This window comes from Macrobrachium nipponense, chromosome 8, assembly GCF_015104395.2.
Source record: "Macrobrachium nipponense isolate FS-2020 chromosome 8, ASM1510439v2, whole genome shotgun sequence".
Taxonomy (NCBI): domain Eukaryota; kingdom Metazoa; phylum Arthropoda; class Malacostraca; order Decapoda; family Palaemonidae; genus Macrobrachium; species Macrobrachium nipponense.
The window spans coordinates 12,762,972-12,788,889 of record NC_087203.1 but is presented as its reverse complement, the minus strand read 5'-3'; the positions used below and the strand labels follow the sequence as shown (position 1 = coordinate 12,788,889).

General features: G+C 37.2%; 1 protein-coding gene across 1 annotated transcript in view; it reads right to left on the bottom strand.

Moving 5' to 3' along the window:
• The window catches only part of LOC135222615 (sodium-dependent phosphate transport protein 2B-like), a 40,852-nt gene extending 28,747 nt beyond the window's left edge, over positions 1-12,105 (bottom strand). The window contains exon 1 of the mRNA XM_064260711.1: positions 11,899-12,105. Coding sequence (XP_064116781.1) covers positions 11,899-11,961 — 63 coding nt within the window. The 5' untranslated portion in view covers positions 11,962-12,105. The remainder of the gene's footprint in view (positions 1-11,898) is intronic.
• Positions 12,106-25,918: the final 13,813 nt, after the last annotated feature.

Below are 25,918 nucleotides of genomic sequence, written 5' to 3'. Positions count from 1 at the left end.
AACTCATTGCTTTGATACTGCTAGAGTGAAATAAGAATTTTTTTTTGTCTGTATACAGTATAGCATCTTTTGATAGCAGGATAATGTTAATTTAGAACATACAATCCACCTACCATGTTTTTAAAATTTTCTGTACAAAATATGTTACCAATGTTCTGTTTAGGCTTACGGAGACTTGTGATGAAATCCGATAGACACTTGTTAGCTATACCCTACAACTTACTAACCACAAAATTTCCAACGAACATCGTTTACGGATACGTAGTTGAGTATTTCAACCAACGGTGCTTGTTAACGGTTAATGGCCATTCAACTCCAGCACGTTAGGAGTGCCACAATCATATTATAGAAATGCTTTGGAAGGTTGTTAAAAGCAAATCGGATGGTTGTAACACCCACCCAGTGACCACTGTAATTCAAAGGCTTCAAACGCCCATCCCCCTTTCTTCATCCTGCCCTATTCTGACGTCATCGATACGGCCTCGTAAATTCATATCACTGGGCAGCGTACGTTAAGGTTATTACCTAACCAACGGAGTTGCGAGAAATAAGACGAAGTTACAATTGATAAGACAGTCTAGTGTTCCTCTGCGTGATACGACCTTGTTCAGCATAAGACTATTGAAAAGAATCAATAAGTTTTAGGGTAAAAAAAATTCGTTCCCAAAATCATATACACGTAGTAGCACTCTATTGATGACGATATGATTAGTTAATTACGAGATTGAAGAACTTTCAAGTTAGGAAGGGCAGTGCATATTGGAAGGGCACTCCAGTGCATATTGAAGCCATGGGTCGGATAACCTTTTCCGCAGGCAAGGCGAAGCATTTAGGTAATGCATTACATTACATAACATTACATAGTCAGTTGCGCTGGCAATGACATTTGTTTCTAAACGCGCTTGAGAGTCTGACAATGAATTGTTATTTTATGCGCTTGCTCTTCAAGGTTAGCGTAATGAGGAACGTCCGCAGGCTGTTGAGACATGGTGATGGAAAACCTCTGGCGACATGTTTTACAGGCTTCCTAATGATTTGTGTCATATTTGCTTCCCGGATTTATCGCGCTACTTGTCCACCGAGTTACTGTGGAACCTTAAATTAATGTAATTCATAGTTATGTTTCCCCGGTTGTTACAATTCGCTATGGAAGTTTTAATCTGCCTTTTAATTTCAAAATATTAAGAAAAGTCATTGCACGACGGAACCGGGTGATGTGTAAAAATGTGTAGCTGCCTCAGTTTACCTGAAACTGATGGTCAGGATTTGTGGTTTATTAACTTGTGCATCCTGTTATGGGCTGAGTATATTATGGTCGTGGGCATGTATGTATGTGCACGCCACGCACTCACCTGAGGACCGTTCTCTCGCACCGAACCAGCTTCCCCACCCCCTCCCCCCTCTTCTCTTTCTCCACACGATAACAGCATTGACAATATGCTCGGATCTCAGTTCCGTAGATTTGAGTTGACTCGAACAGATTGGTTCGATGCTCTTGCTCTGCTCCGCGAGGCATCTTTCCTCAATCTTCTCCTCCAGATGGATTCGGAACCATCGCTCGGGTGATGAATCACCTTCCTCTTCGACGCGACGTTTTGATGTCGCTCTTATTTTTCCTGACAAAGTATGCTTTATGTTCCTACGTAGAAGGTTTAAAACTGACTAGTAATTCAAATGTGCTATTTTTTATTATTTTACCATTTCGTTTCTTCCAAAGCTCCATTTTTTTCATCTTTAGGAACACGTTTTAGTTGATATTTATAATTACGTATTAGTGACATAACATATCCTACGCATTCGACGACCGCATTGGTCAATTTTCTGACCGTCCGTGGAGTTATGCTGATGTAACTGTCTTTAGCATTCGATTCGATGTTAGTCTTGTGACGCAGGAATGCTGTTCTGTTTGGGTAGCTATGCGCTGAGAAATGATTGCTTCTCGCCAGAGTGACGGTGCGAGATCATCCCATAGGCTGGTGCCGGTCAAGTCTGGTTTTTACTCCTTTCTTGGAGAGGCTGACGTACAGTCAGAAAACATCAAATGAAAATAAGCAAGCAAGGAAAATGCAGAGAACTAAGAATGAGTGTGTTACATTTTTTTATCAGCATTAACGCTTTGAGTTATCTCATTTTCATTCTGTTTTAGAGTTTTTCGATTATTACACTATTGCCTTGAAAGTACACCTTAACTTTTTCTGATTTTAATAGCAATACCTAGATTGCCTAAGTTACATGACACTTACAATTGCGTATCTGTTCCATTAGTTTCTCCTCCTATGTGAAATTAGTGATACGAATGTTGCCTTGATGAATCAAATTATTAAAAAATCATTTTGCATTGTTACCAAGTCTTGCGTTTCTTTCTTTCTTTCAATTTGGTTTTTGTCTCGCAGGACTGTGAGTCATATTCATTCATATTTTTTGTGGCCATATCGTGACTCGCCGGAAGTAAAACACGGATCCGAAGCGCCAATGATCTGCCGGAAAGGTATGGAGGAAAAAAGCAAAGCTCTTCGTGTTATTTCAGATTGTTCATATTTTGAATATCTTCTCTTGGGAGGAAGAATGTGTAGAGATAACTTCAAGTGGAAATGTATCTTCAGGTGTTCACATCTAATAATATGGCTGCAAGTGATCGCATGTTTTTTCTAGTATTAACCGTGATTTCATCGTCACAAAGCTTTAAAATGACAAGGTAGAACCATCAAGGGCAGCTGGAAAAAAAAAAATCCATGTGAAGCTTCCAAATTGAATTCACGTTAAATTCAGTCTTTAGTTTTAGCGTGAATAGTGGAATGACTTTACACTTCAATCGGCGCCTTGAGGTCATAGGCCAAGACAGCTGTTGATCCGGACTCCAAGGGTCATGGTCACTTATTTAATGGCGTTATGGATCCTTAAATTTTTTTTCGCATACGTCATTTTGTGTGGTATTATGTTAGAAGTTTTTTTGTGCGTTAATTACCATTCAATTTCATACTATCCTTATTTTCTAAGAACGCGCATGCGTGCAGTACATCGCTGCACATTATATATATATATATATATATATATATATATATATATATATATATATATATATATATATATATATATATATATATATATATAATATACTATATATATATGTATATATATTATATATTTATAGATATATATAACACACAATCTCGTGTGGAACAGAAATAAAATTCTAGCTCACATTAGTGGTCTCCAAAGAAAGATGCTGATGTGAGGTATATATAAATATATATATATATATATATATATATATATATATATATATATATATATATATATATATATATATATATATATATATATATATATATATATTAATATATATATAGTATCTATATTATATATATATATATCTAATAATATATAATATATATATATATATATATATATATATATATATATATATTATATTATTATATATATATATATTTTGTGTGCGTGTGTGTGTGTGTGTGTGTGTGTACATGAGCGAATACCACAGGTTATGCGCTTATATACTTTAGTCAGTGCATCTGTGAATGACGGCTGTGCGTGTAAGCAGTGTTCATTTTTTATCAGCACGATAAATAACAACTCGCCTACATCAACAGAATCTATTTAGTTGAAGCGCAAAAATCTTCATTTCTGTCTCTCTCTAAACACACACGTGTGTATGCGTGTGTGTATAAATATATATATATATATATATATATATATATATATATATATATTATATATATATATATATATATTTAATATATATTATATATATATATATGATATATATATATATATATATACATACATACACACACACGTGTGTGTTTAGAGAGGGATAGAAATGAAGATTTTAGTGCTTCAACTAAATAGATTCTGTTGAGGTAGGCGAGTTGTTATTTTTCGTGGTGATAAATGAACACTGCTTACATGCACAGCCGTCATTGTTTCATGAACGAGCACCCAATTGCTTGGCGTTCTTACCAGTTGCTGAGGAGACAAAGGAAAGCCCCAGTGTGCCCGAGATGGCTTAGTTGCCTGGGAAGGACGGTGTGAGGGGCACGCCCCAATGAAGGAAAGGGAACGGAAGATGGGTTTATCTGGAGGTGGGCGAGGCTCAGAAGGATGGAGTCCTAAGATTGGAATGGGCTCTTTATTTTTTTTGGGGGGAGGGGGTCCGAGGTTGGAATGGAAGGGTTTTGTGAGGACCATCTCCCTTTACGAGGGCTACCAAGGCCAAATGGAAGGGAAGGGAGGTTTATATAAGAGGGGCGTGCCATTCCATTTGCCTCTCGCGCCTCAGGATGGGTTTCCCTTCGAGTTATGTCAGCGATTGTTCACAGGGGAAATGATCATGAAGTCAGGAGTGTTCAAGTACCTCATCTCAAAGAGAGGATAGTTGGAGACGAATGGGTTCCTCTTTTTAATGGCGAGGATCATAATTGTAGGTGTATTACATGTGGGTTCTAATGTGATATATATTATTATATATATATATATATATATATATATATATATATTATATATATATATATATATATACTTAATTTCCTTCTAAAGGGTATCTCCACTGGTAGTGTAAGACAAAACCATATAGACCAAATCATACTTACAAAATTTCTTAAATCTTCTTATTATCTGTGGTTGAGAGCGCCTTTTAAGTTGTAAAACATTGCACAAATGTAATAAGTTTTCAACGCAAGAGAAGTAACTGAAAAAGCAGTGTGCGGTTCTTGTGTAACATCTCCAAGAAAAAATATATATGCATGAGAATGTAGCAGAAGTATTAACAAAGAAGTATCCTAAATTATGGTACAGGGGGGCAAAGGGTTATTTAGCACATGTATCGTAATTTGCTGTTTAACCGAGTGTTCTTTTACCGTGATGGTTTTATTCCGCGCCTCGATTTAGGGGTGGGGGTGGGGGGGATGGGGGTTCCGGTCCAAGTTCTCCATGTAGCCACCCATCTAAGGGTAAAATTCAACAATAGAAAAAAAATCCTGTCAAATCTGATCCTCGAAAAAGAACGGAATTTACTTTGCGTATATATACTGAGCGTGTAATTTGTCAAGGAATTTATCGTCACTAAAGTTCGGCCGTAGTGCTGTAGATAAACGGTTCTCCCAAAGAAGGCAATCGATTTTTTCCGGTCTGTTTTTGAATGCAATTTTTTTCATTTTTCTTAGGCATGCAGCTTTCAAACGCGGCATCATTACATTTTTTTTTCTCTTGATGACCACTTGCTTACACGCATACATACACACTCGCCAGAGAGAGAGAGAGAGAGAGAGAGAGAGAGAGAGAGAGAGAGAGAGTACACAATGAAACATGGCTCTCAAGTGTGAGGTATTGTAGTTGGGCCCCAATTTCATAGTTTTATTCATACGAGATTTCCCTTAATAAATATAGGCTCGCAAAATTCCCTTTGAAAACCTCGTCATACGATATGAAAGCTAGTGTAAATGAGGTTTGTGACAGGGAGTCGGTCATTGCATGGGGTCGCTCTGATTCATGCCAAGTGGAGCCATTGTTATCGGCTCTTGCGCCATTTCCTGGAAGCCTTGCGCCCGTGACGGAGAGCAAAGAATGTATTGTTATGCTACGGTCTCCGGTTTCAGGGTTGTAAAGATTATTGTGATTGTTAGTGATAAACATTTCTCAGAGAATAAACATTCCTCAGTTCAAGTTATAATTAGTATCTTCACTTCGTGTCAAATTATGGTAAATATGTCCTCGTGTCTTGTATGCATAAGCTATTGTACATTACGACTATGTTCGTGTCACGTTTAACTCATCTCGCGCTTCATATATATTTGTCGAATATCATTTGAACTCACTAATCGGTATAAGTACGTGATAAATCGCCGATGGAAGATAAATTCTTTCGCGTTCCATCCTTCATTCCTTGCATGCATTCCTTGCATGCATATATATATATATATATATATATATATATATATATATATATATATATATATATATATATAGACAATATCTTTCAGGAATAAAAACCTTATCAGCTAGTTGAAAAGTTCGTCATGCGGTTAGTGTTCTCTCATTTGATTCTACCGAAGGATATATTTCTCTCTCTCTCTCTCTTCTCTCTCTCTCTCTCTCTCTCTCGTCTCATCTCTCTCTCTCTCTCTCTCAATGGGTGATTGAGATAAGTATGTCGCATCTTTATCTCTGATACAGGAGTTTCCATAAGGGAAACGATTCAGGTGAGGCTTTTTTCATAATTCCATTTTTTCCTATTAACCTAAGGAGCAAATTACAGTTTGTAGTTGGTTTGATGTGGTTGGTCACGGCCAGGTTGGAAACTGCATAAAACCTTTAGTTAACTTCACCTCACACACACACACACACACACACACACACACACACATATATATATATATTATTATATATATTATATATATATATATACACATACACACACACACACATATATATATATATATATATATATATATATATATATATATATATATATATATATATATATATATCATTCGTGTGCGTGTGTTTTAACGCCCAAGAAATGCGGATGCGTAAATTGATTCCTCTCCTTAGCAACAGAATTCATCGGTCGCCCAGTGTTCGCTCCTTCCGTAGATGCATTGTGCAAGAGCTGTTATAGTATACTTTATTGCTGACAGTTTTCACCATAAAGCAGTTTCCCCAAATAGACGGTGTGCGAGAAAAGCATGACAACAATCACGTTTAACCTCTTAACTGCGCAAGCAGAGGTAAATTTCTTTGTAAGTGGCTAACGCAGCATCAGCAGCTTGAATACCAACACAGAAAGCTAATCAGACTTACTGGTTAATAAAATTATGCATTGCGCCCTTTTCTATAGACCACAGAACCCACTTATTTTCCGTCTGGTTTTTCCTGAATGTACCCAAAGGATAAGAACATCTGTTGCCGACATTATCCGGAGGTACTCGGCTTAAAACGGATGTGCGAACTTTTTTGAAATCCAAATCATTTGCAGCAGTTCACGTCAGCAGGGCAGCTTCTCTCAGAAAATTTCATAATTTTACTCTTGACTTTCATTCATTTATCCGTTATTTGTGTGTGTTCTTTTGGAAGAGCCCTTGCTCATTTCTTTTGTTAGTAGGATTTTTTGTTTTTACTTGAATTTTTCTCATCACTCTTCCCTTATTCGAGACAGTTGCCACGATAACTGCATATTTATACTCTTACCCGGTTCCTCCCTTCTTCATGCTAGTGGAATGTATTCTTCCACCACTTAACTCCCAACAACCCGGTTCTGAGCTGTTCGCAAAAACTAGCTCCTGGGAAAGACTTCATGGAGATTCTGTATGGCCATCATGGCCTCTCTCTCTCTCTCTCTCTCTTCTCTCTCTCTCTCTCTCTCTCTCTAGTGTTTGGTCCAGGGTAGCATATTGTCATTATCACAGAATAATGGTTCATGAACTACTTAAAGAAGAATTAATTGGGAGCTAATTTGATAGGCGTACCTTCTATAGGAGGCTAGTGAAAGACAGTAAGGAGAAAATAAGACAATCTTGTGCGTTTAAAAAAAATCTGGAATATTTAAATTTTCGCTTTTGGCGCAGAGACGTTGAATTTGAACACCATCTTCACGACTGACCACTTGCGCAACTCACCTCATTTAAAGGAAGGGGTCTTTCCAAGAACACTTTTCTCTATGTCGCCCCCCGTCCCACCCAGAGATTATCAAATAGATCATGAAATGCTAAGTTTAGGCATGAAATGCCGAGGAAGGAGGGGAGGAATGGAACAGGAACGCTCAGGCTGCTCTATGTGGTTAGGTGGTGGGCTGTCTTGGCCTTGACATCTGGATTCTCTGACCCTGACATTCAGTAAAATGAGGCAGCGGTGTGGGGGAGGGGGAGGGGAGTGTGGGAGTATCGGAGAAAACTGCTTATTTAAGGCCAGCTGGATGCTTATAGGCCTACCTCGTAATCAAGGATTCTCTCTCTCTCTCTCTCTCTCTCTCTCTCTCTCTCTCTCTCTCTACATTATGTATATATACTTATACATATTTTATATGTATATATACTATATTAATGGCAACAAGCACTTTATTTTAAATATCTGCATGAACTGATCGTATTTTGCTGCGCAACCTTCATGTTTCTTCATTTTCTGCCTTAATGTTCTTGCTTCATTTCGTAACCTTCCCATTCTTTTCCTCAATTTCTACTAGAAAAATTAATTTCTAGTAGAAATTGAGGAAAAGAATGGAAGGTTACGAAATGAAGCAAGAATTTTAAGGCAGAAAATGAAGAAACATGGAGGTTGCTCAGCAAAATACGATCAGTTCATGCAGATATTTAAAATAAAGTGCTTGTTGCCATTAATATCAAAGGAATGGGGACAGGAGGGCAAACCGGATCATTCCGGTTGAGCACAGGTGCGCTCGACGCTGTCGAGACAGAAACTTTATAACATATCGTGTAGGCCCCGGTCTAGGTAGATCCAAACGCGCGGTGTCACTGTCATAGAACAGAACTCGTGTGCCTCGGTAATCAATGAATAATAATACGCAAGAGAACCTTGGTAAACTGGGCACTATTGTCAAAATCATTATGATATACTTGAAGAAACACCTCTCTTGCTTTTCATGCCTGTTATAAAAAAACTTTATCTAATGGGTATTCGGCTGTGAAGTACATTTTCGTTTCCCATTTTCCTGTTCTTAAATTATTGGTAAATTTAATATTGGTAAATTTAACTTTAGATAGATAGATAAATTGGGGTCGTTCGTGTTTAAGACGCAATCTTCATTACTATACTCTTGTTTTTTCCATCTGTCCATCCGCCTGTTGTGTTTTCGCATGGTAACACTGCGTCCCGGGCTTTAATACGCTATGTGTAAGTTTTAGGTAAATAAAAGGATATCTGGGTGTACATTTGCAACTGAAAAGTGTTTTAATAAATTACTGTATGCTAATTACACCGTTAATATTCGAAATAGGATATTATTATCATTGTTGAATGTAAGCTGAATGTAACTATCTAAAGCCTGGGACTCAGTGTTACCATACGCAAACACCACAGGCGGATGGACAGATAGAAAAAAACAGAGTATAATTAATTTTGGGGTTATGAGTGTAATGAAAATGCTAGGCCTATTGTTGCGCCGAGTGAACGCTCTGGAAGAGAGGTACGTATATCGCTCGCTTACGATTACTCAGATTCCCTAAACGTTTGTTACGACACGATCTATTTATGAAACACCAGTGAATGGCCCTGTGTACACATGGAGGGAGAACAAAGGAGTCACTGCCTTGGCATAAGAACAATTTATTGGAAGTTGCTGTTGTAGCTATGCGTGATAAGGAATGCAATGTAATATAGCAGATTGGAAGGGACAGGTTCTTTGCTTCACGAAAGTACGAGTTAAATCCTTCAAATTTTGGAATCCAGACTGATTTAATTTACTCACACGGCAAGAAAATTGAAGCAAATATAAAATGACTGTTATAAAGAGGGAGGAAGGAAGGATTGGAGTTCAAGGTGTGGGGAAAGGAGTAGAAATTTAAAACCAACTGCAGCTTCCCAAATCCCACATCAAGTTGTCTCCTTGGGTAACGAATGACGTTAAGGACTGTATTAGTAGGAAGAGCCTGTGCTGACGTGATACGAGTTGATGTACAACATGGTTGATGGGCTTCTCACGTCAATTCTTTCTTCAAACGTTAGGCTGATACCGACACTTTGGTTCACGTGCATTGTAGTAGTTGTGTGTGTGTGTGTGTGTGTGGCGCGTGTGCGCGTTTGCTTGCTTGCTTGCGTGTGTTTTGTAACGGAAGGAGAAACAAAGCAAAACGTATTTATTTGTATTTTGGGCTTTTTTTTTATTTGATTTTTATCAATGTTATTTACTTATAATTGAGTGCGCACACGTAAACTTTGTAATGTGTACCCCCATAACATCAAGTATTCAAGATCGTAAGTTCTTATACACGTAAATAATACAAACTATACGAAACATGACACCATGGACAATAAAATTGAGGTCGCCGGAAGTGAATAAGCGGAAGGTCGGAAATATAGTAGCCACTCCCCCTCACTCACTTCCGAACAGATTTGAGCACATGTTCGCCTCTCATTTAGTCCTTGCCATTATCACTAGGCATAACATGAACTGGATCCAGGTAATCCTTCCAGGTATGCGTTACTGAAGAGCCTCTTATGCGTCTACTTGCCTCGTAAAAATCCCATTACTTTCCCCCCTCCTTCCGCGAGCTATCTTTCCTCCCGCCCTCCTCTTTATCCTTGACAACACCTACACCCATTCTTTTCTTTCTTTCCACTTCCGGAAACTAGAGCGCAGGACTTGGAAATTTTGTCGATCGACGTGGACCAGGAAGCATATTAGTTTCGATTTTGTCTGAACAATACGTCATTAAGCCATGACGATGCTCGTCTCTTTTGACGGGCATCACTCGTTACACCAAAAGAAGATGATTCGTGCATTGCTTCCAAAGCTGGAAAGGATGCAGTTGTGTTGCTATACATCATGATATTCTACAGAATGTATAAGTACTTATTTAATTTCGTGTTTTATTGAATGATCACCAGCGGATGTAATTTTAAATGATTTACTTTTGAATTCTTTGATTCAACCAAAGGGACACTAGACTAAATACGACACACGGCATCAGCTTCTTTCCTCGGCTTGAATTCGGTGACTAGCCACAACTGGTGACCTTTTATTTATAAATAAACTAGTGAAATCGTTGACAAGTGATGACCTCGAAAGATTTACTTAATTAAATTACCTGATATCAAGTGTTACATCAGACTAGTTCAGAAATGGCATATTTGGGAAGCATGACAATAAAATGCAATTAAGAGATACTTATTTTAAGAGAGAGAGAGAGAGAGAGAGAGAGAGAGAGAGAGAGAGAGAGAGAGAGAGAGAGATCTATTTCGGTAAATTAAGCAAAATGATTTTCTGAACGCCGCCGGATTTGATTGTAGTGCCGGATCTATGTGTCGTCTTAAACTTGATTAGACGACTGAATCATTCAAACGCGTGTTCTGCCAGGTGCTCAACGTATATGTTTGTTTACCAGGCACGTTAGGAACAGGTGTGCTGTGATTACATTGGTCTGCGTACATATGTATATAAATTATTTGAGAATAGTTTAATTTATTTATTAAGATTGTAATTCATAATAATTTGTTGCTTGTTGAGATTAGCTACAAACAATGGTCATATTCATCTATTCACGCTGCCTGATTTTCCCCTCAGAACCTAATATCTATTATTTTAGTGGTGTCGCTCCTTCACTCGTACTGAAAAAGGTAAATTCAAGTCACCCCAACGCGACATCGTGCATAACAGAGCAACGTGTGCTTAAGTCTCCTGTACCTATTATTCCCTGATGTCTCTATCATTCCGTACAGCACGCTATTTAATGATAAAAAAAAAGTCACTTTTATATGGCCATCAAACACGATTTTACTTTTCCCATTGACTGAACGTTCTCAGCTTAATCTAGGTTATTTCCTCTATCAATAAACAATGGAATCCGTTCATTTGATCGCACTCATTAGATTTATTGTGACGTTGATATTGTATAGACGGAGAATGGACCTATATTCGACACACGCAGTGTTAAGAACCTATGCTTTGCAGAGAACTTAACGCATGAAATCGGCTTTCTTTTACACACTCGTTTTGATTATGTGGTTTTTTGGCTTTTCTTAGTAGGCCTGGTAAGGTGTTTTCATAGAATGCATTTGTAAGCTTTGTACGCGCTCACATTTTTCTGTAAACAATAGTAAATCCATTTCCTCAATCAGCATTATAACAAAGGCGTACACTAATACACACACTTGAATGAAAAAGACTCCTCACACGCACTTGCACTAAAATAATTCTGCATTAACTACCTGAGCAATGGTGTAGGGTGGAGGACTCTTATCATGGGCCACCATGTCGTTGATATCTCCCATTCAACTTAGCACCTAAGTTACTTCTGTTGTGCCTGGAACAAGAGTTCCTATGTGGACCCTCTCCTCTGCCAAGAATCACGTTACACAGTTACACACTTATCCAAAGTTCTGCGAGAACTGCAGCGCTGGCTCACCTTCAGACGATTTTTATCCGGACGACCTCTTGGCGCTCCTCCCCTCCAGACGTGGCTCCGCCTCCGGTTTTACATCGGCCTAATCCATGCAAGAAAGGAATTGTCACAAGTTGATTTTATAATGATAGTCGATGACCCAGAGACTGATAGAATTTGAAAAAAAGTAAATAAGCTGTAGTGCGTTTGATAGATATCGGATATATCAGTTTGACGTCACTGCAATCGTCACAGAATGTCAACCAATGGGAGACCACCAAAGCACTGTGGTTGGTGGCTTAACATCCTATGATCCCTCTCTTGGGATATCTCACCTGGTAACTCAGCTGACCGGCCTTTTGTAAGTGGCCCTCACTTTACGACAGTCATCGGCTGGAATAAGACATGTCGACGGAGCCTCTCGCTGTGTATAGAGAAAAACAAAAGACTTCTTGAATAGTACAGGCGAAGTGAATGACAGCGATCGATTTAAACGGAAATGCACGTCGACTCCATTTTTCATTTTCTTCACAACTAAAAGATATCGATTTGATTACTGAGGAAATACTGTTCTCTTAGCATAGCATTTCTTGTTCACTGGGGGACACCTTGATCATGTGCTGCGCCCCAGGACTGGTGCAAGCGAGAGGAAAGAGAGAAGGGAGGAGACAGAGTGAGGGAGGCAGACAGCTTCCTTGGCCCTGAGAAAGGAAGTTCAGGGCAGCATGCGCTATGAACGACCCTGAATTCAGCATCGAGATTTCGACGTACCGGAAAGCATACTACAGGTTTTGCAAACGTGCCGCATTGTTTCTTTTGAGAATATAACTATACGGATGGTAGTTATGCAATTCTTTTTTCATTACAAACTAAGAAGATTATGGTTCAGTGCGTCCTTGGACACCAGTGTTGCAGACGTATTCCCGCATATTGTCTGTCGATCTACCCATCCATCTATCCATGCATACCACATAGTCATAGATATACTTCAGATATATATATATATATATATATATATATATATTATATATATATATATATATACATACACATAGTCATAAATATACTTCCCCAGATATATATATATATTATATATATATCATATATATATATATATGAATAACTTGATCACGAAATATATAAGACGTGATGCTATGTGTAAATAAAGGTAATGCCACGGAGGAAAATAAAAAAACCGAGAACTGCTGGACATCTTATAGGGGTCGTGGCATTACCTATATATATATATATATATATATATATATATATATATATATATATATATATATATATATATATATACGTTAGTTTGTATGTGGGCTCATGTGGATATGTCTGGTTTGTTTACTGTTAAATCAAAATGATGAACAAACACTATCAAAATCATAATTTTCAGTGACGAAAAAATTCTCATTACGTTCAACGTCTTGATTAAACCGTAAACAAAACCAGATATATCCACATGAGACCACGTACAAACGGACGTGGTCGTAGCACGGTCTCATCGCTAGAGGATGTTTCAAGAGATGTATTTTATGGTCCCAGAGGTTAACTAGCGTCTTATTTGGAAATTTGTTAAAATGGCGGGAATTCCTTCACGCGGCTCAGGGGAGTTATCAGTCTTCTGACGGATACTGACTTTGTTATCGTTTGTAGGTCGACGTTGGTTTCCGAATGCTTCTGTCAAATGGTTTGCTACTATTCTACACACGCTCCAGGGAGAAAAGAAAGTATATATATATATATATATATATATATATATATATATATATATATATATATATATTCTTACATACATACATAATGCATATATATATACATTATATATGTATATATACATACATATTATATATATACATAATAGATATATATATGTGTTAATGTATATATATGTATTTACCCCAAAATATTTGCCATAGAAAGTACAAAATCCTTTCTCGACTGAATGTTGCCGTCATAAATGCTTTAGGAGAAAGTTTTATGAAATTGAAACGCGACCTTGATTTCGTTTTTATGAGTTCAACAGGTTCTCTGCTCCCTGTCCTCATCTTGTCATGTGTTTCTTAGATAGTAATGAGGTTTTGGCATTGTTGTTTACAAGAAGATGATTGTGTAGGTCCTTGTTTGTTGTTGACCGTGTTATCAGGGCTTGTGGAAATAGGGTAGATGACAGCAGGTGTAGCACCTGTCTTATTAAAGCTAACATTAGTATTTAATATAACCTTCAACAGCCCCGGTCAGTCTGGTGCCACCAGCGATGAGTTGAATTGCAGTCTGAAAGTCAGCAAAGTATTTGACAAACAGTGACTCTAAGACTTACATAGGAGTCTCTCCCACTGACAATGAAGAAGCGTTTGGGGAAGCCGGTATAGGTGCTGGGAAATGATTCATTTTTCAAGTGAAAACGCCGTTGCGAAGGAATAGAATAATAACAAGGTGTATTATATTTAACAGCAGTTGAACTTTTCATATTTTATTCGTAATGAGAATGAGGTAGCAGTAAAATACAGGTCATTTTCATGGGAAATCGTCAACGAAATTCCTGAATCCTTAACAGCCACAAGAAATGAATCATAACCACTGATTTAACTGCGACCAATTAATGCTAGACTCTCCAAGCCTCCCAACCTTGCCCCAGATGGGAGAGTCACTGATAGCCATCTCGTGGAAGATTCTCTCTCTCTCTCTCTCTCGTCTCTCTCTCTCTCTCTCTCTCTCTCTCTCTCTCTCTCTATATCTATATATATATATATATATATATATATATATATGTATATATATATATATATATATAAAATTAAGCAAACCAACTCTATGACAAGAACACCATGAAAAGCATCAGAGAGACCTATCTAAAATGTCTCAAGAACAGTTAATAGGAAGGTCTGATTGCTTCAGTTATGCCAGGGATGCATGACCTAATGAAGAATGTTGCGTGGCACTCTTCCGTGATGAAATCTCTGGTATTACTCACCACGCACTGGCACCTTTCCCTCCCCCCCCGCCCTCCCCCACCAAGGCCCTCCGTCCTCCCCCTGAAGACCTTGCCTCGCCGTCGTACCGCTTCCACACCTTTGCTCACTTCCACTAGCAGGTGTGTGTGTGTGTGTGTGTGTGTGTGTGTGTTCGGTGGTGGGCAAGTACACGTTCTCGGAACTAGTAATTTTTAAATTGTGAGGGTGTTCACTGATGAACTCCCATCATTTCCATCATTTCATGCGATGATATTAATAGCCTTTGATACTCTTCTGATGATTGGATGTGTGGTTGTTGCTTAGACTTGTTTTGCTTATTACTAATGTATGCTAATGTTTTTTGAAGTCTTGTTACTGATATTGTTGGCAGTTTGCTTTTTTAATTTCTGTTTATTGCTAATTTAATCCCTTAATATAATATAATTGTTATTACTTGAAATTGATAACAGGCTTATAAAATTCTCTCTCTCTCTCTCTCTCTCTCTCTCTCTCTCTCTCTCTCTCAGTTGCAGCTGGAACATAGGGTACTCTTCTCTAAGTTGTTTTGAATTTCCTTATTGGAGGTGATTGAATGTCTGATCTGGCCTCGTCCGAAATCCGGTCTCACTCTTGCAAATGAATCCCGTTTCTTCAGAAGATTATTTTTTTTTATAGATTATCATCGTTCATTTTTTAGCATTCAAATGTTGGTATCGAGTCATATGGCAAATGGAATCATTTTTTTTTTCTCCAGTGTTTACATTACTTATTGGCTTAGTTTTAACACGAAAACCCTTGAGTTGGTTCATTTCTGTGTTTCATGGAAGTAGGTTAATAGTTAGACCTCTGGGTATTGAGTGTTGTATACTTTTCCTTTATTTAAAAGGTGGATGAAATACCTCCTATTTGCAAATATTGTTGTGACCCAGTTACACCTGCTTTCAAAAGCGTGGCTCACACTCATTAACACGTGTCACTTGTGGCTTTTATTCCTTGACTTTCGGTACCTGTTGTCATTTTGGGAAATGGTGAGACGGTGAGAGCATAGTAACGCTGATAGTTTTTCTAGTGCTTGCTCGTCAGAGCGAGAACCAGGAAGCCTCCGTTGCCTCATTTATCCTCTCCCTTTGCATCAAGGATAAGACTTTATTTAATTTATATATACATATATACATACATACACACACACACACACACACACACACACATACACACACACACATATATATATATATATATATATATATATATATATATATATATATATATATCCAGTTACAGCGGGTTCATACCCGCACATCGGTCCGCCTTACATTTCATCATTCACCTTTATCTTGCACGTTCTTTTGCTTTGAATATCAATGCCTTTTTTTCCTGGCACTTTTGCAACACCGTCAACCCAGTATTGTCTTGGTTTCCTGGTGTGGGCCCTTGTGGAGCGCAGGAACAGAGACCCCATTCTTCTCTTTCTAGTATTATGACATTTTCTGAGACTCGTAATACGAGTAATTTTAAACTTGATATTTAAACTAGACTTCTTGACGTGCTTCTTCAAATATACCAGAACGAGAGAGAGAGAGAGAGAGAGAGAGAGAGAGAGAGAGAGAGAGAGAGAGCTATGTACCTTGAATCGACTCTACAGGTAAGAGGAAATATTATTTATTCGAATTTGGTGTTAACTGTTCCGAGGGGAGTTTTGCGCCAAGAGGTACGGCATCGAGGACCTTAGCTATTGCAGCGCCAATCTCCTTGTACCCAGCACCTACTTAATGGGTCCTGCTTGCATCTATCGATCAATCAATTACCGGAGGTCTTGTCAAGGTGACTCGAACTCTACCCTTTAGTCATTGACATCCGGACACTATTCAGATGTTGACATCGTAGATGTTTTTCTATCCCCTGTTAGTTGAGTGCACAACAAATACCAATTTCCTCAGAAACAAACAAACAAGCAAACAAGCAAACGAGCATTTTTTATAGCTGGAACAGGCTACGCACAAGTGTCTGCTCAACATGTGTGTTGACGTCACCTTCCTGATATCAGGAGAAATATTAAGCTGTCAGAGTGCAATGTCATTGAGTGTTTAGGCTTATTTCTTAATTGACACCAAAGTATTTAAACACAGCCATGGTGGTAATAATGACGTGATGACGCGGTAACAAAGCTAATTCAAAACCGTTAAACTTTCAATCTTAATGCTGCGTGTCACATTTGTTCATTGTTTTGTAAACTTCAGCAACTGGTGTGTCAGAAGGCCTCATTTCATCCACACAGTCTTTAATGTTATCATACACTTGTGGGTAGCTAGAATATGGGAATTTATTGCCGAATTTCCCTTATCGGTCGCCGGATGGTCTCGACGACATTAAACCTTATTACCGACGCACATCGGTGTTAAGATTCTCAGTGGTAACACTTTGATATTAGATGCACGCATCTACGTAGTATATACTCCAGAACACTTCTATATAGTGATGAGACTATATTTCATTGCTACTTCAGCATACTTATAGTATTATAGGTTTATTCTTTTAAGCATTTTAGTGAGTGAACGCGTTCCTGTTTTGGGTCAGGGCCTTGAGGATTGTTCGATAAGACTTGATGGTTATTAAGAGCGATAATGACTGCGGTCACGATGGAATCCCTCTTTATGGTAAAGTATAGTTTTTGGGATCCTGAATTGTGTGCTGACTCCCTCTTGGAGTAGGACAAAATATTTTGCACCGATCTTAATTGTGTTTACGCTTTTCACGTTTCTCTGTGTAGGATATCGTTATGGTCAGAACGACGCTGAACAATTTGGTTTTGAAAGGAACAATAATAATTAAACCAATTATATGACCGGTGACTGCAGTTTTAATGTAAAATGTTGATGAAATTGTTGTTTTAGATTAAGTTAGTGTTACGCTTGCATGGGCTCTTAGCTCACAGAGAAGCCCGTAACTGGAATGATTGAGAGAACAGGTTAGAGTCACTCAAATTATTCCTAAAAAAATTGTAGGACTTTGATTGAATTGCTGTGTGGCAAGTGGGTGTGGCTTCCGACAGAAGCGAAAGCAAAGTTAAAGTAGTGCTTACGTGGCAGAAGTTCTACGCTGACATAAGTTTATGGAAGGCGACCGACGTGATGGTATCCGGTGGTGGTTTCGGTCGACATTGCAATTACCGTTGTGAAAAAGAGCCTCAGAATCGGCACTTCGAGCAGTTTTGTCAAAGGTCTAAAAGGTAGATGGATGCTGGTGAAATAATCTCTCTCTCTCTCTCTCTCTCTCTCTCTCTCACTCTGAGTTTTATTTGCAGACTGTAAGTGAAGTTAAAGTGCTTGAGTAAAGTAGTGGAGCAATTTACCTACGAAGACTGCCGTCAATTTCCGTCTCCATGAGCTCTGTGCAAAATACTTGAGATAGACTTGGGAGTTTAACAGTTATGAGGATTTCAAAATGCTCAACAGAGTCTACATTATGTTGTATTTGCCTGATCTTCGAGGGATGTCAGAGAGCATTTTTATACCCATATCATCTCCATAATGTATGATCTAGACGAGATGACTTTGACTAATCCTTTCTTAGGAATTTGTGGGATTTTAGAGAACGGCGAAGTACGAGTCATTCCAGCTTTCGGTATGAAAAACAAGTATTACTTGAACTTGGTGGACTCTTTTGATATTCGATGTGACCTGTTGTGTTATTTGTCAGAGAGAACTTGGAGTCTTCTTTAAAAATAATATAAAGCAGCTAAGTTCGATTCTCGGATATTCCATTGAGGCGTGAGAGATGTGTATTTCTGGTGATAGAAGTTCACTCTCGACGTGGTTCGGAAGTCATGTAAAGCCGTTGGTCCCGTTGCTGACTAACCAATGGTTCCATGCAACGTAAAAACACCATACAAACAAAACAAACACTCTTAGTTGAAATTAAACGAGTATGGTAATTGTAAAAGACTCATGTCTTATACAAGAGACATTAGGTATATTGAATGTTTCTTGATATATCCTACAAGGTGGCGGTTATTGCATAAAAATATTTAAAAATCATTGCAAGGGAGTTGATGATTTTGGAGATAGTGCATTGTACATTTCACAGAATGACTGGTTTCATCATTCAATTATTTTGCTGCTTTTTTTATGAAGTTAACCTTTCTGTTTAATGAAGTTCCATTCAAGTTTTCAACGACTGGTTATTTTTAACACAGCTGCTCCCTTAGTTTGCCTCTGTTGGTCAGAACCCAAAGACAATAAACGAAAGATGGGAAACTGACTATTTATACCATTAAAAAAAACGTCATCCAACCCGTCAGGATGCGCGCCATCTATTGATTATGCCCTCAACTAAAACTCGGCTGTGGCGTAGCGCGGCTTTTTTAAATGTTAAAATTTATTCTTATGCTCCAATAAACTTTTCTTTATAAATTATTGAATACTAAATCGATTAATATTGCTTGTTAACATGATTATAGGGCTCTATCATAGCTTATGACTTATATATTAGGCATTTCTGAATCATTAAATAAAATCCTTCAGTTAATGTAACATTAATTGCTAAGTATCTTTATCTAAAATTGAGAGGGCAGTTAGAATGAAACAAACTTATTCTCATATCTTATTATTTCACCAATATAGTATACAGTAATTACTTTCCTTTTTTTGGGCTTGTGCTTATGATTGTATACTGTACATACCTAAGCAAAACTGTACACAAATGTTCTTGCAAAGAACATAAACAAAGTAAAAGAAATGGCACATGCTTCATTTGCATGCAATAGTCATACAAGTCATGCAAACAAAACATGCATATATCAGAATTTAAATAGCAAACAAAGCATGGGGATGATCAAAACCAATAATATGAAATCAAAATGAAAAAGCAGACTTAACTTGCATGCTGATTAGCAAAAGTTAAGCAATATTTGTTAATAAAACTAAAAAAGTACAACAACAAAGTAGTAAAAGTAAGGTACCCTTTTATAACAAATGCAATGCTGTATTTTCAGAATACTGTATAAGCAAAAATCTAGGTTTAACTTAATTTCCATAAAAAGCAAATAAAAATTGAAATCACAAATCAAATAGGAAACAAACCTATTTATAACAATTTATTAAAATCTCATAGCCCAATTGTGGGAGTTCTCAAAAATGCATATTCAATTGGCACCCTTTTATGAAGGTAATGTAAACAACACTTCTGCCTGGTATTTTCTAGTAAAATGCCATTTCTGCAAGAAGCATGCACATTCCTAAAAAAAATTTGAAACAATTATTCTAATTGACTTGAACCATGTTTCTTTTTGCATCATGTACAGTACAAGCAAATATCATAGGTTTTCACAACTTGTTTTGCCAATTTATTACTACTGTATTACTGCGTACATTTGCTGCCAAATGGTAAATTTACTTTGGAATACTATGTGGGGTGTTGGTACCAATTACAAGATTTCATTAAAAAAATTGAACAATTATGAGCATATAATGCAGAAACTTAGATGAAACGGTAAGAATGGATCTTGTGGGAGCAGATATGCTGGTTTGCATGTAATTTTCTTTTATTTTGAATGCTTTTATCCATACATATAGAAAAAATTCAATCATAGATTTAAAGGTTAGTGAACTTGAAATTAAAGTAAGTCACTCTAACTTAACTAACCTACTTATGCTCTCCCATATGAATGCTCCCACAAGATACATCCTTCCTGATGGAACAACTTTGGTTCGCTAAATAGTTGCTTATTAATGAAAAAATTAAGGTAAACATTTATAACTACAACCCAATGGTAAGCTGCTGAGAATATAACATAACTACAGTATATATACAGTATATCAAGTTGCTGTGAGAAGCCTATCTGGAAAAGGCATGGAGACCCAATATTCACGAATTGTATGACAGTGATAGGAATTGGTATGTTTATTTCATATTTCTAGAGATTTTCAAGATATGCAAATATAACTTTAAGGTATTTATTTGAAATACAATTGACAAGAATGACAAGAAAATATGTTTTTCTAGTTGATTTTGATATGTTTTGCAAGATAGCTTCATTTCCATTGCAAATTACTGTTGACATGGTTAGGTAACTGTTGGCATGGTTATGGTACCGCTGATATGGTTAGGTTTACTGTTGACATGATTAGGCTACTGATGTACATTACCAGGAAGGTTAGGTTGGTTGTTGGGGTTTCAAATGGCAAATATTTTTTTTTCTAGTCGAAAATCACATGTAAATATATTTTCTTTCCGCTTAGAGGCGTCCACCGTATTATAAATATTTTCCAATATTTATTTCGGAATAACACTGCACCGACATTCAATTTTGCTTTGGTCTATTTTATTTCTTCATTTTCTCTAAAAGTCATCATGTACTTTGTAACAGATGTAATGATTTTATTACCTTTCTTTATTCTGAGGAAAAGCATGAAAAATCAGATGGGGAAAATCATTTTCGTCCTATTGCAAACCACACACGGGTGATGATGGCTACGCCCACTCATGATTGAAATTGAATGCCCGCTTTGTGAAAAAGTAAACAAACAGACGATGTAGGCAGGTGAAATGCTACCGCCATCTTCATTTCATGCCAGGAACTAAATTGTATGCGGCCGATGCGGCTGTGGCTTGAGCTTCCCATCTTTCGTGTATTGTCATTTGGTCAGAACCGGTATACCACCTCATTTGAATTCCCCCAATAAGATGCGCACTGAACTGGAAGCAATTTCATTCGTGCATAGACACCTACGACGCCCTTCATTTGCTCCCAACAGCTCTCTTGACGAGGCAATGGAGAAATTCCTAACGTTTGATCCCTCTGCTGCAGTGTTAAGAGGTCTTTGCGAGCTGCGTAAATTGCAGCTAATATTTTCGGAACGCTATGTTCTTCGTGAAGAAAATGAAGAAAATGACGTGTGTGGCGAATGTGGGTTTTATATCGTTAGATATCTCGGTTGAAGTTTTGTTGAAGGACTTAAAAAGAAAAAGAAAAAAAAACTGTTGAGTGCGATCGCAGTCTGAGTCATCAAGAAGACTTGCTTGACGTACTGCAGTAGTCAAGAAATGGACACTACCAAAGATTCCGAAGAAAAGCCCCTTCAAACATCTCATCGTGATTTGACTCTTCATTATAAGCATTTTGAGGAATACATTGATATGAGAACGCTTGATTAAAACGGGAATGCTTACTTGAGTGCTTTCTAACACACACACAAAAACAAATATATATATATATATATATATATATATATATATATATATATATATATATATAATGTTTGTTTTATATATTTGTTTTTTTATATTATATGTATATATATATATATATATATATATATATATATATATATATATATATATATATATATATATATATATATATATATATATATATATATATATATATATATATATAATGTTTTTGTGTGTGTGTTGGGAAGAACCACTCAAGTAAGCATTCCCGTTTTAATCAAGCGTTTCACATATCAATGTAATTCCTCAAAATGCTTATAATTAAGAGTCAAATCACGATGAGATGTTTGAAGGGGCTTTTCTTCGGAATCTTTGGAGGTGTCCATTTCTTTATATATATATATATATATATATATATATATATATATATATATATATATATATATATATATATATGATAAGAGAGTCGGGGAAGCTCGGAAAATTGTTTTAAAACCAGAGGTAAAACCGATGGAGGTTCCCAAATTCCGTATGATGACGTTTCGGGTTTAAGCTGTTGTTAGCCACCAGGTGGCGGGTTCTAATTTTAGATGAAAATTTGCCCAAGGGAAGAGTCAGGTTGCCTAGTTGTCTCTCAGCAGAAAAACAAATTGTGGAATGGTGTCGTTAGTAGATCATCACTGGAGTGAGGAGTAAAAGGTAGATTGAAAGAGGATTCATGTTTTGAATTAAAAGTGGAGAAATGAGGAAGGCTGAATGGAGTGGAGGAAGGAGCGTTAAGTGGCATTATTATTATTATTATTATTATTAGTTTTACTATTTCAGCAGTATTTGTGGTGGGATCTGATGATAAAAACTACAGAAGGATGTTTTCATCATTAAATTATCTAGCTTGTACGAACAGTCCGCAATAGCGGAAGTTGTACATGAAAACAACACTTCAGTTATGATGCTAATTTTTAAAACCTACCACCCAGTGTTGCTGTTGATTGTTATTGAGTTGATGTCTTGCAGTCAACACCTGATTGCTTGATACGCAGTATAGTGGCTGCTGAAGGTGGAGTTTCGCTCATTTTTAAGTGTACTAGTATATGCATGAATTAGTTTATGCGCCATTATTCTTATGATTAACCTCATATTCCTCATACTAGGAGTAAAGTAGATAGCCAGGTAACGAATAAAACTAATAGCAGTTTGCATGACGAACTGGTGTCTTCGAAGTCATTCACAGTTGGCCACGTGCCGGTGTTGGCGTACTCTGTACCCACCTAAGACCTTGGAACTCGAAATGACTTTCCATGTTGAGATAGGGAGAGGTGATCGCTCTCGGGTTGTACCCCCAACCCCTTCTCTCTCTCTCTCTCTCTCTCTGTCAAGGACAGGGTTATAAGGTTTGATGCATTAAATATATGGGTTGATTCACTTGTTCTCTTTTAGTACGTCTCTTTAATCAACATAGATCTCGAAGCCTCTTTCTTAGTGCTTTAATTTGTATTGAGTCATGGAATGCCTCACTTTACATTTTTTACATTTTTTTTTCTCTTGTGTTGGAGTTATTTTGCAGTTGATATTAAGCAAAACAAAAATAGTGTTTCTCTTGTGTAGGAAGCTATTTTATAACTGTTGTTATGAAGTAAAACAAAATTTGTGTTTTCTCTTTTGTTGGTAACTGTTTTCTAGTTGTTTTTATTAAACAAAACAAAACTAGTGTTTTTCTTGTATAGGGAGGTGTTCTGTTATTGGTATTATTAAGCAAAACAAAATTAGTATCTTTTCTTTTGATTGGAGCTGTTCTGCAATTGTATTATTAAGCAAAACAAAATTAGTCTTTTCTTTTGATTGGAGGTGTTCTGCAATTGTTATTATTAAACAAAACAAAATTAGTCTTTCCTTTGCGGAAGCGACCTCGGTTTAATTATAAATACCGTTGGGCATAGGTTTTAGCTCCGATAGTCATAACAAACAGTCCATAGTTTGTCACTGGAAAAATAGATATTTAAATCATTACGAGACCGGGGAGATGAGAAAGTCCAACCTATTGTCTTATGTGAAGACAGTGGCTGTAAAAAAATTGGTCTTCAGGGATCTCGGTGTCTTGGGCATTTCCTCTGCAATGCATTTAATGTCTTCCCACCGATATTGACTGAAAATTCACCGATACCCTTTGGCTGCTGTCATTTTCTACGTGACCCGTGTGCTCTTCGTATTTCCTTGTAAGTTTTGGATAAGTTCGGATGTGAGCGGAATTCTCCTTTATACTACTGCGATCCTAGAATGAGCATAGGTTTTCACATTTGGGAAAATGACAGCAAAAATAGTGTTTGCTCGGGGAAAGTCAAGTGACCCTTTGGGGTGGGGAAAACCGCTGAGACAATTTTGATCTTGCGCCTTCAATTGCTAAGCTGAATTCGGAGAAGAAATCGTTCAACAATCAGAATTGCCGCAGCAACACAGTCAACTATACTTTTTTTTTTTTTTTTTTTTCATCTGTCCACCCGCCTGTGGTGTTCGCATATGGTAACACTGCGTCCCGGGCTTTAGATAGTTACATTTAGCTTACATTAACCATAATAACAAAATCCTATTTCGAATATTAATGGTGTAATTCGCATACAGTAAATTATTAAAATACTTTTCAGTTGCAAATGTACACCCAGATATCCTTTTATTTACCTAAAACTTACACAGCGTAACTATCTAAAGGCCGGGACGCAGTGTTACCATACGCAAACACCACAGGCGAGTGGACAGATGAAAAAAAAAAAGAAAAAAGTTTATGTATGAATGCTCTTGCTTTGACTTAAGTGGCTAATAGTTTGGTCAGCTAGGATCTTATTTCTTTGCAGCGTCATCCCGTAAGGGATCTGTATTAACGAAAGGCTTTTTTATGCCTCATAATTATTTAGTGTTCAGCAACCTACACGAACGGAAAGGATTTGGATTTGCAAAAGCTGAGATACCTCGTAATTCGCTTACTTGTATTTTTGAGTATCCTTGTAAAGTAAAACTTTCCACGATACTCTGTCACAATCTGTGCTAGACAAATATTTTACCGGAATTTAGTGGTAAGTAAACCTTGTTCATTTTCCGTATTTTCATACAGAAGTAGTCCAAGATTTGAATGCCAATAGGCGAAAGAGCAGAAAAACCCAGCCGAGTATAAAATAAGATATACGTAAAAATAATCGAATCATGGAAATAGATAAATGAGGGAATCGTACTAAAATGCAAATGGAAATAAATATCGAAACAAATAAATGTCTGGCCTTTCTGGTCTTCAGTTAGCAAATATTGTGACTTAGTCAAATCAGAAAGAATATTTTGTTAGTGACATTGAGATGATGTTCAAGTATAAACACATGGAATGTTTTTGCGGTGCCTTTTGCAATTAATGGTTCTGTCACTCGAGCTGTCAAATGTCACGACTAATCTAAAGACTCGGATATTTCCTAAGATCACTTCTAGATCTTTCCTTAGCAAGCAGACAGACAAATCTTCCAGAAGTAGAAATGAAGTGAATGGTAGGAAGCTTTTTAACATATTAGCCTAAAATATCTCTTTAATTTCATTAACCAATAAGACTGAAAAACTTGGTATGTCAGGCAGTCGGTTTGAAGGAAAAACTTGGTATGTCAGGCAGTCGGTTTGAAGGAAAAACTTGGTATGTCAGGCAGTCGGTTTGAAGGAAAAACTTGGTATGTCAGGCAGTCGGTTTGAAGGAAA